Source organism: Seriola dumerili, unplaced genomic scaffold (genome assembly GCF_002260705.1).
Source record: "Seriola dumerili isolate Sdu_G_001 unplaced genomic scaffold, Sdu_1.0 BDQW01000306.1, whole genome shotgun sequence".
Lineage (NCBI taxonomy): Eukaryota > Metazoa > Chordata > Actinopteri > Carangiformes > Carangidae > Seriola > Seriola dumerili.
Genome location: NW_019174561.1, coordinates 1,039,265 through 1,057,854, shown reverse-complemented (window position 1 = coordinate 1,057,854; position 18,590 = coordinate 1,039,265). Strand labels below are relative to the sequence as shown.

At 43.2% G+C, this 18,590-nt stretch overlaps 1 protein-coding gene across 1 annotated transcript in view; it reads right to left on the bottom strand.

The window, feature by feature from the left end:
- The window catches only part of grip2 (glutamate receptor interacting protein 2), a 65,074-nt gene that overhangs the window by 21,158 nt on the left and 25,326 nt on the right, over positions 1–18,590 (bottom strand). The window contains exons 3-12 of the mRNA XM_022758716.1: positions 15,654–15,789; positions 15,386–15,531; positions 13,800–13,886; positions 13,384–13,459; positions 7,559–7,704; positions 7,089–7,236; positions 6,069–6,238; positions 1,052–1,207; positions 719–871; positions 427–613 (exon numbers count right to left, since the gene is read on the bottom strand). Coding sequence (XP_022614437.1) covers positions 427–613; positions 719–871; positions 1,052–1,207; positions 6,069–6,238; positions 7,089–7,236; positions 7,559–7,704; positions 13,384–13,459; positions 13,800–13,886; positions 15,386–15,531; positions 15,654–15,789 — 1,405 coding nt within the window. The remainder of the gene's footprint in view (positions 1–426; positions 614–718; positions 872–1,051; positions 1,208–6,068; positions 6,239–7,088; positions 7,237–7,558; positions 7,705–13,383; positions 13,460–13,799; positions 13,887–15,385; positions 15,532–15,653; positions 15,790–18,590) is intronic.

Here is an 18,590-nt window from a genome sequence, read left to right as displayed (position 1 = left end):
TGTACGTGGGTTTGATCTTGAATAAAAAAGCTGCCACTGAGGACGTTTCTGCTGCTGTAGAGTCAAAATAATTATGTTTATATCTTATATCTTATCTTGTGTTCTACAACATAAAATCAGCCACACAAAAGTTTGAACAAGTCTGAAACACAGGTTTCAAGTTTCTAATAATCATTCAGACCTTAAATCGTCATATAATGAACAACGGTCTCACCTTTCCCTTCAGAGAGCAGTGACCTGCCTGTTTCTGTGGGTAATATTAATGTACCTGAAGCTACACCTGTGCACACAGATCTGTGATTATATATATTATATATTCATCATGTTCTTAAAGCTGTACGCCAAAGAAAAGACACTGGAAACAACATGAACACGTTTCATGTTGTGTGTGTGTGTGTGTGTGTGTGTGTGTGTGTGTGTGCTGACCTCTCTGCAGAGCTGTCTGGCTCGATGAATCTGATGAGAGGAGGTGCAGACAGAGTTTCAGTGGCGAATATTCCTCCCTGCAGCTGGACGCCGAAGCCGTTGAGCGGGTCGCCCGTTAAGATGACCTCGCTGGTCTCCACGTGAACCACCTGACCGCCCGGACCCACCGAACTGGACGCCAGCGACACTGAACACACACACACACACACACACACACACACACACACACACAGTTGAGATTTGATCCTTTGATTATTCACTTCCTTTCACAATAAAAACACGAGGACCTTACAGGAGCTTTTGTGCTCTTTCTTCCTCTGCCGTCGTTTCAGCAGCGAGTTGCGTGGACTCATGGGAACTGTAGGCCGGGGCAAGGTGCTGGAGCTCTGGCTGCTGGGGCCCGATGTGGTCGTGGAGCCGGGAGAGAAGCTGGCAGAGACCAGAGCTGCAGAAAAGACACAGAGAAGAGAAAGATGGCATCCATTTTTTCCCATAGTGCAATGCGTCAGTGCCAGAAGTTTGTTTTTAAATGTCTTTTCACATCAGGTGACGACTGCACCTGTGTGTGTGTGTGTGTGTGTGTGTGTGTGTGTGTGTGTGTGTGTGTGTGTGTGTGTGTGCTTACACTTGCAGTAGTCGAGGCTGTTGATGGTGTTGTTGTTGGAGGCGGTCCACGACTTGTTGAGGGTGGAGCTTGTGTTGCAGAGGGTGGAGTTTGGAGGGTGACAGTAGTTCACACAGGGGTCCCAGGCGTGGGGGTGGTCCGACTTCTGAACCTTCACTGGAACACACACACACACACACACACACATTTTGTTACTTGTGACCTTAACCCTCTCATAATTGGATAAATTCATGAGCGTAAAACTAGTTCCTCGTCGTTAAGGGCGTCTCCACATTCTTCTTGGGATCCGTTAATTTTCTTCATTTATCACCAAACATTTGGTCATGTTGCAAAACCAAAATACACTAAATGAAAATATTTTAATATTTTATACTCTTGTTCAGGTGCTGTGAATGTTTGTACATTGAGGCTGTTCAGGTCCAATCTGACCGTATCTATTGAAGTGGATTGTAGATCCACAGATATTAGATCTGTGCGTCAGATGAAGGAACATGGAGGTTTTAGGGGATCTTGAAACTGTGAAACTGTACATGCTCTGTCTGTGTGTATTTGTTATGGGACAGTGGTGACAGAGTTCAAGGGGGACCTCGACACTGTCACCACAACTGTCTGTGTTCCCGCCACATCTGCCCAGGTTCCCCCAGAGACAGGCACCCGCTGGTCTCTGAAGGGTCATGGGGGATCTGGAAACAGTGACAGAGTCACTGACTGAGGTTCTGGCAGCAGACAGACTGGACTGAGACCTGGATCTGATCTGGATCCGGTTGTATAATAAATCCCAGCAGTTACAGAATGTTCTTGCCTTTTTCACTTTCAATAAAATATATTTAAATCATTATGGCTGTTATGTTCTCAGGTTAAACAGGACATGATTTTGTGTGATAGTAGATGTTTTTCTCCAAAATCCAGTGATGAAAACCTAAAGAATACTCTCTCCCTGCTCCGACACATTAATGAAGGATTAATCCTCCATGTGTTAATGTCAGAGAGGCTGTTTATACTTTCTACATAGATCTGTAGTTCAAGATTCACTACAGACACTTATTATTCTTGGCCCCCATACTGTGAAGGTATGAAACATGAACAGGACAGTAAAAGACTAAGATGAAGAGAAAAACCTTAAATACTTTTGTGCAACTGTTTTTATCTTAAGGAAAATCTTAACTTGAGTTTTGATTTTAAGGAAGTCTTAACTCAGACTTAAAGGAAAATCTTAATCTTGGTTCATCTGGTATTAACTGGTTCATCTGTTGGTTAATTAGACGCACCACGACCTGCCGCCTGACTGAAAACAGAAGCTGGTCGACTGTGTCGCTGGTTAAAGCCACATGTCCTCAGATGTTGGGGAGGAACCTGATCTGAGGAAACTCCCGCTGAGAGTGTGAGCAGTCAAAGCTGAAGTCAGTGTGTAACTCCACCCACCCACACCCACACACACACCCACACACACACACACACACACACACACACACACACACACACACACACACACACACACACACACACACACACACCCACACACACACACATCTCTGCTCTGAGGCTGATCCTAAGCTGCCCTGCGCTGCTGCATCTCCCCAGCAAAGCTTTTGTTTCCTCGACACGAGACTCGTCTTATCTGCAGCGATCTGCCAGCGGGAGGTCTGAGGAGCGGCCTCAGAGTCAGAGCTGAGACGTGTGAAAACACTTTCCCGCCTAATCCTCACAAGTTAAAATAAAGTCCAGCGAAGAGAGAGAGAGAGAGAGAGAGAGAGAGAGAGAGAGAGAGAGAGAGAGAGACGGATCAGCTGACAGGAAAACAGATAAATCACACACACTCACCTGTGCTCACTTCACATCCAGACTGTGATCTGTAACACTCACTGAAGCAAAATCAAAGTCTCTCACACACACACACACACACAGACACACACACAGACACACACACAGACACAGCAAAACCTTTAATCAGAGTGTCTATTAATAAAGCAGTGGCAAGCTGGCCGCAAGGTCTGCTGCAAGGCCATCAGTATCCTAATGAGCTGTGTTCACTTCCTAACACACACACACACACACACACACACACACACACAGACACACACACACACACACACACACACACACACACACACACACAGGCGGCCAGACAGTCATGATTAGAAGAAGGAAGGAATGAATTTGTCTTCGTGGAGACAAATGAAGGAGATATGAGATGAGATGGCGACCTTTCCAGTGTGTGTGTGTGTGTGTGTGTGTGTGTGTGTGTGTGTGTGTGTTTACATGTGTGACTTCAAGGACTTTCATAAAATGCCACATCAAACTAAAATAGAACAGAATGGATGGGTTGGAGAGAAAAAAGAGAGAAGAAGAGAACAGAATAAAAAGGAAATAAAGGGAGACGAGATGAGGGGTGATGGAGAGGAAGAGGAGAGGAAGAGGAGCGTCTGTAAGCAGCGTCTGACAGCTGTAAGAGAGGTGTAATGACTCTAATTAAATAGCATCCTGCCTTTACACTCCCTGCCACTCCACTCCTCATTCATCCATCACTCCTCTTTTCAGTCTCCCTCTCCTCCTGTCCTTTTCCCGCTGAGCTGAAAACTCCCACCGCTCACAGATTCTGTAGGAAGTCGCCTGGAGAGGAGGATTTCAGTCTAATTAAAGTCTAGAGTTTCTCCTTTTTACTCTCCGTCTTTCAGCCTCTTCTTTAAACCCCGTCCTTCTCTTCTTCTCTCCCGTCTCTAATCAGGTCAGAGGAAGACGCAACAATAACAAAAAACACAAACACATTTTTCTCACCCACCAGAAAAAAAAGAAGACTAGAATTACGGTCGCCTCCACTCAGACTTGTTTCAGGTTACATCTCTGTTTCTCCACAGTCGTATAAAATATTAAACATTTGTGTGAAAACTTGTCATGATTGAATCCAAGTGAAGATTCGTGCCAAATTTGAAGGGATTCCCTCAAGGTGTTTACGGAGATGTTGCGTTCACGAGGCCAAAATCATGTTTTGTGAGGTCACCGTGACCTTGACCTTTGCCCTTTAGCCACCAAAATCTAATCGGTTCATCCTTGAGTCCTAGTAAATGTAAATGTAAGTTCCATTAAGGTGCCACTGAGATATCGTGTCCACGAGAAAGAGGAGAGAAGGACGACCGGAAAACAAAATGGCTGCCGCTCCGACCGTCGCCGGGCGGAGGAATAAGAACAACAGGAAACCTCTTCTTCCTCCCTCAGCTGTGTAACTCAACAGCTCAGGTCCTCATGGGTCCAAACAGTCTAAATCAGACCCGAGGGAAACCGTTAGAACCTATAGACCTGATCCAAGACGTGGTTTACCGGAACAGATCATTATAATAATAATGACAATAATAATGTTCTAACAATAAATGTAAAGTCACAGAAACTAATTCTGTTCTGTTGATGAGCTTCAGACTCGTTCACAGAGATAATTAAACATCTCATTTTCATCTGCTGCACCGACAATAAAACTGAATCTGATTTAATGTCTGTGGATCGAATTCAAAACAGTAATTTGCACCATGAGACGAGAACTCATCAGCGTTCTCACACCCACTCAGGAACACACAGAACCGAGACTCTCCACCACTGAGTAAGATCTGGACCCGCTCAGACTGAGGTCCCCGGGTCTGTGCGCCTGAACAGGAAGCAAACATCACTACAGAGCTGTGTCATCGCTTATCTGACACGACGTGATCCAACAGCGTGAACAGCTGCTGTGGACGTACAACACAAGTCGCCAAAGTGAAAACAACAACCTGAATTTGAATTTGGCCACACGACTGAACACACACCATCTGTCTGACAACGCAGCGACAACAGACACCACACGCTGTAAAACACCGACATACAGTAATGTGTTCTTCTCATTAATAACGACGCCTCACTTTAACGTTCGATGTTAGCTGCAGCAGGTTTGCTTTGACAGCTGTGATGTTTTAGTTTGAAAATCAGGATCAGTAAATGTGAAGTAACGTTTAACACCACGTCTTCACTGCTGTGAATTTAACACTCCTTCACATCAAAGCAAAAACATCATCAGTTTGATTTGAACAAAAACACAGAAGCTGGATTCAGTTTACACTCAGGGTTCATGATGAGAGAAGCCTGAAGAGCCGGTGAGAGCATTAAGACTGCGAGTGGAAAGTGTAACACAAAGCCTTCATCCAGAGATCAGGTGCTGTACAATGGGATTTTCAAGTTAAGTAAGGCTGCTCAGAAACCCCATTAATTTGCATGCAAGCTAATGATTTTAACTGCATTTAATATGAATGTTCTTGTTTTAATGGAGCATTCACTGATGTTAAAACATTTAAAAAGCTGCTATTTGTGGCGACTGTGAGTTCAGATGTGAATTTATGATTCTGAGAAGTTGGTGTGTGAGTTTCCACGGGAAACTTGTCTTAAAGGCTTCCTCTGATGAAAATCAACCTAAGGAACCAATCCTGTTAACTCGTGGGGACGGGGGGCGGGGCTAAATAAACCTAAAACCTTGTCAGTACAGAGAAAGAGTTTGCATTGGCACAACAGCTAACACTGTGTCAGCCACTGCCAGTTACAAGCTAACAAACAATATAAACAAATAAAGGCCGCTAACTACGCTAACCGTTCTGAAAAGATGCTAATAACAATAACCATTCTGAAAGGATGCTAACTATGCTTACTGCTCTGAAACTATGCTAACTACACTACCAGTTCTGAAAAGATGCTAACTACGCTAACGGTTCTGACCCGTCTGCTAGTCTCTGGTTCTGGTCTCAGACTCCTCCTCTGAGTCTGGGTCTGACTGAGGCTCAAACATGTGGCTGAGTCTCTCTGATGTTTCCTCCTCTCACCATCTTGATGCTCTCTGCTCTTTCACCTGTCCACCTGGAGCCAGCAGGTGGTGGGCGGGGCTCCAGGCCTCATCCTGATTTCTCAATCAGGAAGTAAGAGGAGATGAAACCATGTTAAACTAAATATGAATCATAGCAGAGAGTTTTTAAAACATGTCGTGCTCCGTGAATTTAAGGATACCCACCTGTGTCGTGCTGTTTCCCAGTCAGCCTTGTTTGATGGGAGGGGAGCATTTCCAGTTTGACCAGTTCTGTTGTGCTCGCTAGCAGCTGCGTTGCCTCCAGGACTGTGCAGTGCTCTGTCGACGTCCCGTCTATGGACAGCAGGTGATCCCCAGCATGCAACGCTCCACATCTGGTAAAACATTGAGAATAAGGTCAAATCAGCTGGTTCAGGAGCTAGCTCGTTTGTGTTAGCTCGACTCGCTAAGAGCTGGAGAGCCCGGCGCCACTGCTCCTCAGTCTGCGGTTCTAACGTTAAAAAATAAATATCCCGCCACGTGGGGACGGTCAGTGACAGAGCGAGCAGCTCCACGCTCGACCTGCTCTGTGGACTGTTATTTCAGCCCCGACACAATGTTCAAGTCCTTCATGTATATTTCAGAGCCAGACTGAGGAAATCCTGTCTCCTACTGTCTGGGTTAGTTACAGGGCTGGATGTGTGTGTGTGTGTGTGTGTGTGTGTGTGTGTGTGTGTTAGACACAGGACATATGGTTTGCATGAATATTAAATATACAATCACTGCACATCTGTAAACAGACAACTTAGGTTTGGTTTGAGAAGTGGCAGGTTACACAGTTAAGTCAGATATCCACCAACAACTCATTATCATTAACTCGATTATTGTGCTTCCATAATTATGGTCTGAAACCATCCATGTATAATATTATGTACGCTGTATTAATAATCCCCATTTAGTTTCATTGTATTATATCTATTGTACATGTCTTTACTGTCTTATCATTGTTCAGTAATAATTGCGATGCAGTTTTAGGAGAATATTATATTTCATATTGTCTTCTTCTTCTCAGGGATCAACAGGTTCCACCAATCAGAGGTTTAGTTCAGGCCTCATGTCGCCTGAGAGGCAAAACTCAGGGCGACAAAACTGTACCATAAAATCAAGGTCAAAGTGTGTGTGTGTGTGTGTGTGTGTGCGTGTGTGTGTGTTTGTGTGTGTGTGTGTGTGTGTGTGTGTGTGTACCTGTCCACCACGCTGCCAGGTTTCACCCGGTCGATGACGATAACCTGCTTGTTCCGATGATTGGCCGACGTCAGCGTGATGCCCAGGGTTGCCCCCGGCGACTTCGCGATCTCCACCAACAGCGGACCGGAGGCGTTGGCGACCGTGTCTGATTGGACGACAGCATTTTAATTGTCATCATTTAACGGAGCCTGGCAGACGAGCTCGAGGGAAAAACGCCTTTGAAAGAATAAACCAGCTGGTGTGATGACCAGAGATTTTTTTCTTTTTTTTGCAATGCATTGTGGGTTAAATTGAGCAGCTCAGCCTGAGGTGGCAGAAAATGTCAACACATCAACAACACAATCCATTTTTTAATTTCACTGGCATTTTAGAAAAGTCTGGAAACTTTCGCTCCGAGGTTTTATCCATGTCTGAGTCTGGTGTGTGTGTGTGTGTGTGTGTGTGTGTGTGCGTTTGTGATGTCTCACCCATGATGGTGACGTCGTACTCGATCTGGAACAGGGCTTCCTGGCCGCACTGTGCTAACACAATGAGGGCGTCGCTGTGGTTGGCGTTGTGCAGCGGCACGCCGTCCACACTGAGGAGACGATCACCGGGACGCAGCGTGCCCTCCCTGGGAACACACACACACACACGCACATACACACACACACACACACGCACACACACACACACACACACACAGTGATGATGTCATATACAGTGATTACAGAGGAGAAATTAGAAACACAGCCAAACTAAAGCTGAAGTTTGTGTGCACTCTGACGTAGAGCTAGAGGATGTAGAAGCTTGGTTTTGCAAACTGTAAGAAAAGGCCTGTAAAGGTAATTATGTTCTAATTCCCTCCTGTTTTCACAAATTATATAACAGGCTTCAACTACAGCTTGTGAACCGCTGAAATACTGTATCACTCCGCAGATCGGCTGTTTGAGTCAGACAGGATTAAGCGTAGGTGCACTTGTGTGTAGGAATACGGTTGAAAAAAATTTAGTTTCAAAGTAAAGGGCTGTTTGACAGCAGATACAGCTGGGAAAATTTTCAAAATAAAGTGAACAAAAGTGTCTCAAAACCTGTGTTCTGTACCGGTGCTGCTGCTGCTTCTCAAACTGAATCTACTGCAGGTAAATAAACACACTGACTATAGATCAGTGCCTCAAACAACCACATAACATAGTGATAGCTCATTAACTTAAAGACTTCAACTTCAGGGGCCGAATCCTTCAGAGGCGCCAACAGGTTTAATCCTGTGTGGCCCAAACTATCCCAAGAGTCATTGCGTGGCGATAATGAAAGCAAACAGTGACAGAACTTTAAAACCTCAAGTTTTTGTGAAAAAAAAAAAAAATTACGTGCTGTCATGGTTGCTAGGCGACAGGAGCCAGTAATGGTGGGAACAGCTGGTGACGCAAAGCAATATTCCCTCGTGGACCAGACCGTCTCATTTCAGTTCGTCCTCCCCGGTCTACGACGGCTACGAAGGGCCGCACCTTCTTAGACGGCGTTCTCCGAAGGCTGCGGCCCCAGAACTGGGATATAGCGATAGAAAATGACTGACTTCCTGTCGCCTTTTTTCGGTCTGAATGTAAAGCAAAAAAGAGAACTGTATTTCTCTTTCACCTTCTGCTTCCTCTCTGAACTCCTCCTCCTCTGTCTGACACTTCTATCATTCCTCCTTTGGTTCAAAAGGAACAAACACAGTGGAGACATCACTAAAGGTGACAGGCGATGCTGCTCTGCTTCCCCACATTCAAAATATTGAGCCAGAACTTTACATCATGCGATCGAGTTTAATTTAAATCAGGCTCATTTTCCTTTGCTTGACAAAAACACATTCACAGTCTGAACACTTGATGTTTCAGAGGCACTCAGTGCTACATTTCAGGCAATTATTTATGCCCCTCGAAAAAGTGGAAATGCAGCATTTTGAACGTTGCAGGCAGAGTGGTGCGTTCCAGAGCTGATAGATGCTTTATGCACGATGCCAGAGAGTATGAGTAATGCAGAGCTGTCATCACACAAGCCAGAAGTTGTAAAGTATGACGCTAATAGCCCTGAAGCTTTTTAACAACATGATGCAAGCTAAGCTGAGACCAGAAGGCTTCATTACAGCAGGAATTAGGTTATAGGAGAGAAGCAAGTGAAGAATGAAGCTTCACAGGAGTCAAATAAAAATATGATTCAAACAAAACTGCCTCAAAACAAGCTCAATTTTTCTTTTTTTGTTTGACATTTGTAAATTCACCATCTGTCTCTCGACTCTGTCCTTTAAACTCTTCCCGTTTTCCCATAGATGTAATCTTTTAACGCGCAATCAGACTGAGACAGCAAACAAATATACGATGTTCTTCGGCCGGCGACAACATAAAAGTTCCTATCATTGGCCTATCACAGTGATAGGTCTTGAAGGTTCTGTAAATGAGATTTTAAACAATAATAAAGCAGCAAACAACTGTTTTCTATGTGAAGATATAGTGGAGTAATGGCATCCTGAGCAGAGAACACAGCCACACCCCCTCTGTGTGTGACGTCATCTGAGTTTCTCTAGTCTTTGTTTTGGTAGCCGGTCTGGTAGTGTGGGCTAGTGCATGTATGTGGGAACAGGCTCCGCCCACAGGTGAGATGACACAGCATTAAAGTGTTGACTCTTCAAGAACTTCCTCCACTGAAGAAGATACTTTAGATTAAAAAGGGAAATGTTTTTACCAGCTCCATCAGTGTCACTGGTGCAGCCGGTCCCAGTGGATCAGTCGAAGTCTGAATTTCTTTCCTGGTCCGACCGTGGAGCTGATACTGGTCTGGTTTACCGAGAGGAGAACCCTACGAGCTGCTAAAGGGTCCAGCTGGACTCAGAACTGTTTTTTCTTCTCCTCCATGTGTCAGGAACTTGATGGTTCATAAAGTTACATGTCTGTTTTCATTAGTGGTGGCTAAAGTAGACATGCTAATGTTAGCTAACTTGCTGTTACTGATATTACATAAATGTTGCAAATGTTGTTATCGCTAGCTGGCTAACTGTCAGCATAGCTGTGGAGCATATCACAGCTATGCTAGCTCGGGAAGTGGTTAGATTGTTTTTGTTGGCTCTCATACACGCAGGGTAACTTTATTCACTCGTGCTTCTGGTTGTGTGTTTAATGACGCTTTTGCTGAGTTTTCTAACATCTTGCTGACTGAGAACATGAAGGGAGGGAGGGGGGAGGCTGTGGCTGACGAAGTGTTTGTTTAGGTCTGAGATGCTGGTGGTCTAAAGTGTGACATCTAGTGGCAGTGACGATCGTTTACAGAAACTTTAATACAAGAAAAACAAAAACAGTGAAAAGAGTTTTTAAACACATTTATAATGTTTTTAAAGATGATTTTCTTTTGAAACATTTAAAACATTATTTGTATTTTTTTATTTTTTTCACCAAAGTTGTACTGTCTTGCAAACAGCCCACAGGTTGGTGACCACCGTACTAAAATTTTGAGAGACCAGCATTAGAATTGATGTTTCCAAATAAATAAGAAAAAGATTAAATAGAAATATATATGTATATTAAAGGTACACAGCCTACAGCTGCTGTTCTAAGAGTTGTGGTGGAGTAAACTGTGTTTTACATGGACTTTCATGTTAAAGATAAAACTCTAACTTTTGTTGTTGGTTTAAATAAAGGACGTCACTGACATTTCGCCTGCTTTAAGGCCTCTCTCTCTCTCTCTCTCTCTGCTTAAATAACGATGCAGTAGAAGCAGTTTCATTGTTGTCCTGCAAAAAAAACAAAAAAAACACCAAGACTCTCTTGCTTAAAATTTAATTCCCACTGGGTAAAGCTAAAAATGTAGGCACTCCTGGGACTGTATGCTGCTGTGGATTAAGTGTTCTCCAATTGGCATATGAATGGGATATAAAACAGCATGAATATCTCATTCGCTTCCCCTTGACTGACCCACATTCTCAGGATGATTTTCTTTAGGATGGTGTTAGATGAGCCTCAGGGCAAAATAACTCAATAGTGAGATAGAATTTAATCTTGGTCTTGTCCCACTCTGTCAATCTGTGAACGTTTAAATAAAAACCTGCTTTGTGTGCATGCTCATTTCCTGTCTACTAATATATCTGTAGGTTAATATACATGTGTGCCAGACAATAAGGTTTCTGAAGATCTGCAATGAATTTTGGATAAAACATAGTGAAATTGAAACAGCCTGAAAATGGTGTCAAAGATAGTTGCTACGAGATTAAAAATAGCATCTCAGATTTATAAAGTGTAACATCAGCTGATTGAAGCTGTAAGTGATCAGAGAGGAGGGCTACACTTTATTTTTGTAATCTCTTCCTGTCTGTTGAGCAGCAGCTGAAAGTGAAACTTTAAAGCAGAGAGATTTTTGTGATGAGTGATGGCTAAAGGAACAACCACCTTGAGTATTTTTTCATTATTTATTATTTTACCACAAGCCTCCAGTTAAATTTACTAATCTCCAATTCTACTGAAGGAGTGAACAGTGCTCTCTCCAAAAGATACAGCAATGTTTCACACTTCACTCCAAAATCTATCGTAGGTATTCAGGTGGTTTAGAGTTGGATTTTTTCGTTTAATTTGTTTCATGTTTGGTGATGAGCACTAACACCTCACTATAAAACTATCCTTTGTACAAGTTCAGTCAAAGTTAGATGAGAAAGCGTCTTCCTCTTCTCGAGTGCTTCTAAGAATTTCACACTCAGGAGAAACTCATCAAGTATTTTGACACCGGCTTTAAAAAAATACAAATGTCTGCTGCGTAAACATAAAACTTCAAGGTCCCATATAGTCTAAAGGTAGATGTCCAGGTGTTGCTTGATTATAAAGCAGGTGTAGAATCTATATTAATACTGTGAAAGTACGTTAATTGATAAATGTTAATTTTAAACAATAATACATTAGCAAACAACTATTTTCCATGGAAAGATACAGCCGAGTAATGGCTTCCTGAGTAGAGAACGAAGCCACACCCCCTCTGTGTGTGATGTAATGTGTGTAATGTGTTTCACTGGTCTTTGTTTTGGTATCTGGTCTGGTAGCGTGTGCATGTTAGTACATGTGAGTCCTTCCTGTTAAACTGTTGGTCCTTCCCACGTTTATAAACACACACCGGCTCCGCCCAATGGTGTGTGCAGTAGGCAGCGTTCAGGGGAAAGTGACCTTCCAGAATTTCCCCCCCTGAAGAAGAAACCACGTTTTCATCTAATAAAAAAAAAAAAAAAAAAAAAAAAAAAAAAGGGGCTGCGTTTTTACCAGCTCCATCAGTGTCATTACTGGCTCCGTTAGTGTCATTCCTGCACCCAATCCCAATGGATCAATCCAAGGCTGAATTTCTTTCCCAGTCCAACCGTGGAGCTGACACTGGTCTGGTTTTACTGAGAGGAGAACCCTACGAGCTGCTACAGATCCTTAAATGAGGTCTGAGTTTGTGTGGACGCTGCTCTTTTTCCTCTTCTTCTACTCTCCTTTGACAGACTGTAAATGTAAAAGACTCTGTTTCCTCTGCAGTTGGGTTTTTCATCCAGGAGGATTTCAAACAGAGTGAACTCACGTTGAGGGACGTACAGAAGGTTCAATCACCGCTGACATTTATATGAAAATATCATGGATTATTACTGAAACATGAAGGCTGAGACAGACACACGATGACAACATTAAAGGGATACGAGGTGATTCATGTCGCTGCAGCTGTGAGTAACACACAACTGTCACCACACCAGTGACGGTCACAGGGAACGACACACCAGCATCCTCTGGGTTTATGAGCATGAAGACACACACAGATCTCCCAGACTGAGACTGAGTTAGTTTAAACTGGACGGCGGGCCGAGTTCATCCGGGTTTTATTCTGCCAACAATTCACCTTTTTTTGGAGGACGTTGGCCTTTTCACCCTAAAATAATCCCTATGGATGGTCGGCCATCTTTGGAACTGCGTCACCTTGCCCAGATTAGGGAAACAGGGACTCCGTCCTGAAGCCAGACCAAGAATTTCATGTGTTTGCAGGTTGTTTTTTGTTGTTATTATCAGGATAAATATTATGAGCTGATACCTGATAGGCTGAGGTGATTTATAGGTGTAACAGGTGTTCATGAGAGCGGAAGGGCAAACAATTTTCAACCGCACAACTTTGAAATATAGGCAACTAGTCGGCCTACGAATATCTTTTGTCTATTTTTTCTTTCTTTTCTCAAGTTTATGAGAATGGGTGATGATATTCTGAGTGCTCCTAACATACAGTGTGTTAGTGTCCGTGCAGTATCTGTGAGTGTATGTTTGCATGTCAGAGCTACCTGTCTGCAGGACCTCCTGGCCTGACGTAGGTGACCACTAGGGGGCGCGACCTGTGCCAGTCCTCCTGTGTGCCACCTGGAAGAAGAGCAGCATCACACACGATGAGAAACCTTCACATCTTCCAAAAAAAAACATACTTCAGATTATTTCCTTTAAATTTTAGTTAAAATTTTGTTCTGGAAACTCCTCTTTAAGAAAAACCTTTAAGAAACATCTGATCAGATTTCGTTCAGTTCAAATCTAGAAGACGACCAACAACACCCGAACATGGATGTTGACTAGATTCCTTTTTCTTTTGCTTTTCCAGCTTCGTTTTTTCAGTCAGGATTCAAAGAAACGATGCAATGTCTGATTTAGTGTCAGTAACAAGGTTTCATACACTCCACCAAACACAGTTAGTTTTTCTGAAGGTTACCTCTCATGACGAAACCAAAGCTGTTCCCCTCTTTGTGCAAACAGATGTCGATTGTCTTTGATATGACCCCTGAGGTGCTGTCTGGTGCTGTGAGGAGAGAGAGAGAGGATTTATTACAGTTAGTATGACAGAGAATATCTGGGACGTTATCACGGTGACAGCTGGTTTATCCTCCTGATCCCAGGGGAGAAGGAAGAGTTGTTACAGAGTGACAGGACGCCATCGCCTCGCGTATGACAACGCTGTCTTTTTTTTTTTTTTTTCTCCCAGCAGCCCCGTGTGCCAGGATCCCGGCTGCACCAACAGTCTGCTCCTGGTTAGACATCCAGTGGCGAGGGTCAGATGATGGAGTGTGGAGGTGGACAGACAGAGGACACGAGTTCTGTCTCAGACCTGCAATTAATAACTAACTGTAATCACCATCTTTCTCCGTCCTTAAACAAACAGTGTGTAACTTCTGCCTCTTGGGGTCTCTCAATCAAAACACTAACATAAACAGTGTCAAATAGCGTGGGATCATGGGAGTTCTTCACCACCATTGGTTTAGATTCCTTCAGTGTGAGTGCTTCAGGAGGTTTTTTTTTTACCAGCAGCTGAATTATCCACAGAGATCTCTTCGTCTCCACAACAAACAAACAGTTTCACATTTAATCACCTGAAAACCAAATCACACGGACAGGCGCAAAAAAGACGTTTCCTTTAAAAAGAAAACAAAATACATGAAAATACACCATTTATCATCAGACGATCAAAAACAGAAAGAATCGTCGGGTTTTCAGCCGACGGTCCGTGAACTAACCATGTGTGACATTCATTGTCCCTCAGAAAATAAAAACCAAATTTAAGCTTAAAATTGTGATATTTCCTCAAAATCACTTTATTCTACATATTTCATTTAAAGTCAGAGTCTGATGACGCTGTACGGAGGACAGAGACTCAGGGAAGAGCTGCAGCTGAGGTTGATGCTAACCTTTGTTCTGACTGTTTCTCTGATCGCTCATGAACCAGACGTTCAGCAGGTTTTTACCAGCAGCTGAATGATCCTCAGAGGTTTCCTCCTCTCCACAACAAACACACCAGGAGATTAAAACCAGGAGAAACACTGAATAAAGAAGTTTCATGTTAAAAATCTGTGTTTGTCTTTCAGGGTTTGGCGGATACAGGACGTGTTGGAGCTGAGCTGTCGAACGTTTCCTCATCTTGTTTCTCTGAAAATTTCAGATCCAGACGTCCGACGACTAAAATCCTTCTTCTGGTTCAAATACAGAGCTGAAAACCACCAAGGTGTAAAAAGTGAATCTTAAAAATGAGACTTAAAATTCAATAAAAGTCGATTTTGAGCTTCTGTCAGACAAACACACTGACACATGATCATAGAGGAGATGATGTCATTGACAGGCGACCAATGAAACGTTACCATGATTAAAATCTCAGATTTCTCTGGTTTGAGAATTGATGGAAACATTTAGGATAATGCAAGAACACGACTCAACAGCATAAGAAACGTGTGTGTGTGTGTGTAATTATATATATATATATGAATATATAACTTTGTAACCCTAAAATCCTGCACCTATAACACGTACCTGTGGGGGGCAGCTCGTACTCCACCTCCAGCAGAACTCTCTCGCCCACGTTCTTCAGTAAGCTGATGATCTCTTCGTGCCGCAGTTTGGTCAGATTGATGCCGTTCACAGACTTGATGTAGTCGCCGACGTTCAGCTGGTCGCTCCTGCGCAAAGAAGAGATGAGAGCGTGTAGAAGCTTCCGTGAAGGTGAGTGAAAATCAGGAAAGTTCTGGATGTGTTTCTCCTCCCTCTTCTTCTTCTCTGGTGGCGCCTGCGTCTCACCCACCTGGCTGCCAGTCCTCCGGGCCGCAGGTTGGACACCCGTGGTTTCCCGTCCTTGTCGGTCCCTCCTGAGATGGTGAGGCCGAGCGTGCTGCCTTCTTTCTTCACCAGCTCCACCATGGTCACCCCCCGCAGAGCTTCTACCCAGAAACACACATGCACATAAAGACAAGTACACACACACACACACACACACACACACACACATATGTACACACACACACACACACACACACATATATGTACACACACACACACTCGGACACACAGAGTACAGCAGAGAGATAAGTGGTTAGCGGCCGCCCTCTGTCATCTGATTCCCAGATTAAAGCAAAGCCGAGATACGAGGAAGATAAAGTCAGAGACGTTTGACGCCGTGTGTCCTTGAGCGAGGACCCCCCCCCCCCCCCGGTTTAATACAAAGAGAATCAGCTGAGACGACTCAAATGTAAAAGTGAAGGTCAGATAAGATAAACATCAGTTAATGAGAATTAACAAAGCCTCATTGTCTTCCCTGAGAGGTTAAAACACGTCAGCTGATCTACGACAGTCACTGTGGATTATCTGAATGAAAACATTTTCTATGATGGAAAACTCCATTAAAATGTCACGATAATAATATATTTAAACTATAGATTCAGATTAATCAGATTTTTCTACTGTGACTCACTGTTGAACACCTCTTCTAATACAGACTGTGACATCACATTGAATGTTTAAGTTTATTTATGCGACAAGTTTCAAACTAATTTCAATCACTGACTGTAATTCCATTTGTGTTGATTTAATATGAACAACATCGTCGCAGCAGCATAATAAATAAGCTCAATAAACTCAAGATAAAATGTGTCGCTCTGCGCCGATGAGTTTGTTAATGATGACAACGATTCATTCTCTTGATACACTGAGATTATGCACGAGATATTTTTATCATCAGTATCTGAGAATTTATTTCTTGGCTTCTGTGGTTTGTTGGAGACGGTGCTGTGGACCGTGGGTTCGTCCAGTTCAATTCAATCCAGCTCTGTTAGGATGAGGCTGAAGTTCAGCTTTACACACTGTTCTGTAGGTGGGAGACGTTCCACAGACATACGATATTATCCTATAATTATATTATTGTATTCTATGTTTCAGGTGTCAGTGATGCTGCCACTAAACAACAGTTCAAAGTTTTGTTAGTCACATGACCAGGTTCAACGTGCAGTAAACAAAGTGGTGAAATGTGGGTCGGACTCGGCAGCAGGACAGACTGAACAAATAATATTACAATATTCAATATTATAATATTAGTTAATATTATATTATAACTGTACAAGGGAGTTTCTGAGGACAGAGCAAACATAGACGGAGTTTTCCAAACTTCTAGCAGGACAACAAAGATGAATCTTTCCAGTGCTAAGAAACCAGCGTTAGCATTAGTGCCGCTAATAAGAAGAAGGAGTGAGCAGCAGAGAAGAGGCTTGTTTTTTGTTTGTTTTTTTACTCCACATGTTCCTCTTCCTTGCCAACATTACCCACAATGCCACCTGACTGTTGTCGGTTCGGTCAGAGATTGGGGCGTGTTATGCTAGTAGCGGATAACGTAGCTTTGAGTCTGAAGCAGAGATGAGGTTCTGGTACAGTCAGCTGTTTTTATCTCCACACCCACAGATTTATTTCATGTTCAGATTATTTTTAATATTTTTTTATTAATTATTTTTGATATGTAAAATCCTCTCTTCAGGTGTCTTGAGGTTGTATAGAGGCAGGTGTCTTATTACAGTAACAGGTTACACAGTGACACATATTTACATACAAGTGTCAAAAATGTTATTTTGGACGGTCTGTTGAATAAAGACTATAAATATCAACAAATCAATATTTCTATTATAAAATGCATATAATATAATATAATATAATATAATATCTCAGGACATGATTTGATGCAGTAAATCTAATTGAAACATACTTTAATGTACTTTCTTTAACCCCCTGAACCACTGGAGCGAATCTTCTGTGGAGTGTGAAGGAATCAAGGAACGTTGGACGGTCCGTCCTATTGTACAGTACAACAACATATTCCCTGAACGCTTCATTAAACTACTGTATAAACAAGAGCATCACCGTATTCACAACGATCACATGTGACCTCTTTTCTATTAGCTATTAACTGCGGCGGCTCCGGCTCTGCTCCGGCGCAGCTCCGGCTGAGTGGAGGTAAACAACTTAATGGGTTGACTTGGGAACGACACGAGTTCAGTTCACCTTCATCCTGCTGCTGCTTTGAAGTTACGAGTTCACGACTACAGTTCACGGAGAGAGGCCGGTTTCTCCAGGACGTGTGGTATCTAACAGGTGTCTGATATTTTATCTGCAAAACATGAATCAGGTCGGATCCAAATCATCAAGGAAGCCGAACGTCCAACTAATGAGGTTCAGGCTTCGGTGACGGCTCGAGGTTCAGGAAGGATTTCACATTTTGGAAAATATGCTTATTTGCTTCTTGCTGAGAGGCAGAAGAGAAGATTGATCGTGTTTGGACTCAGGACAAATGGCCAAGCAATCAGCAGAGAGTCCAGGAAGTGACTGGTCCCGGCCAAGTAATAATCTGGCACAGTTAGCCGGTGTTAGCTTCATATTCACAGTGATTTAGTTTATTCATTTATTTAATAGGGACGATGCAAGTTAATATAGTTTCCAGCCTGAGCATGAAACTGATGTTGTACAGAGCGTTTTGTAAATTTACTCTTTTTACACGCTGCGTTCTGCCTCCAGTAAACTGACGTATACCTGCACCGTAAATCCAACACTGACAAAAGCTCTCACCATATCCCTCCTCCTCCTCCTCCTCCTCCTCCTTCCTCCTCTTCCTCCTCCTCCTCCTCTCCTCTCTCCTCCTTCTCTACCTCCTCCTCCCTCTCTCCTCCTCCTCCTCCTCTCCTCCTCTCCTCCTCTTCCTCTT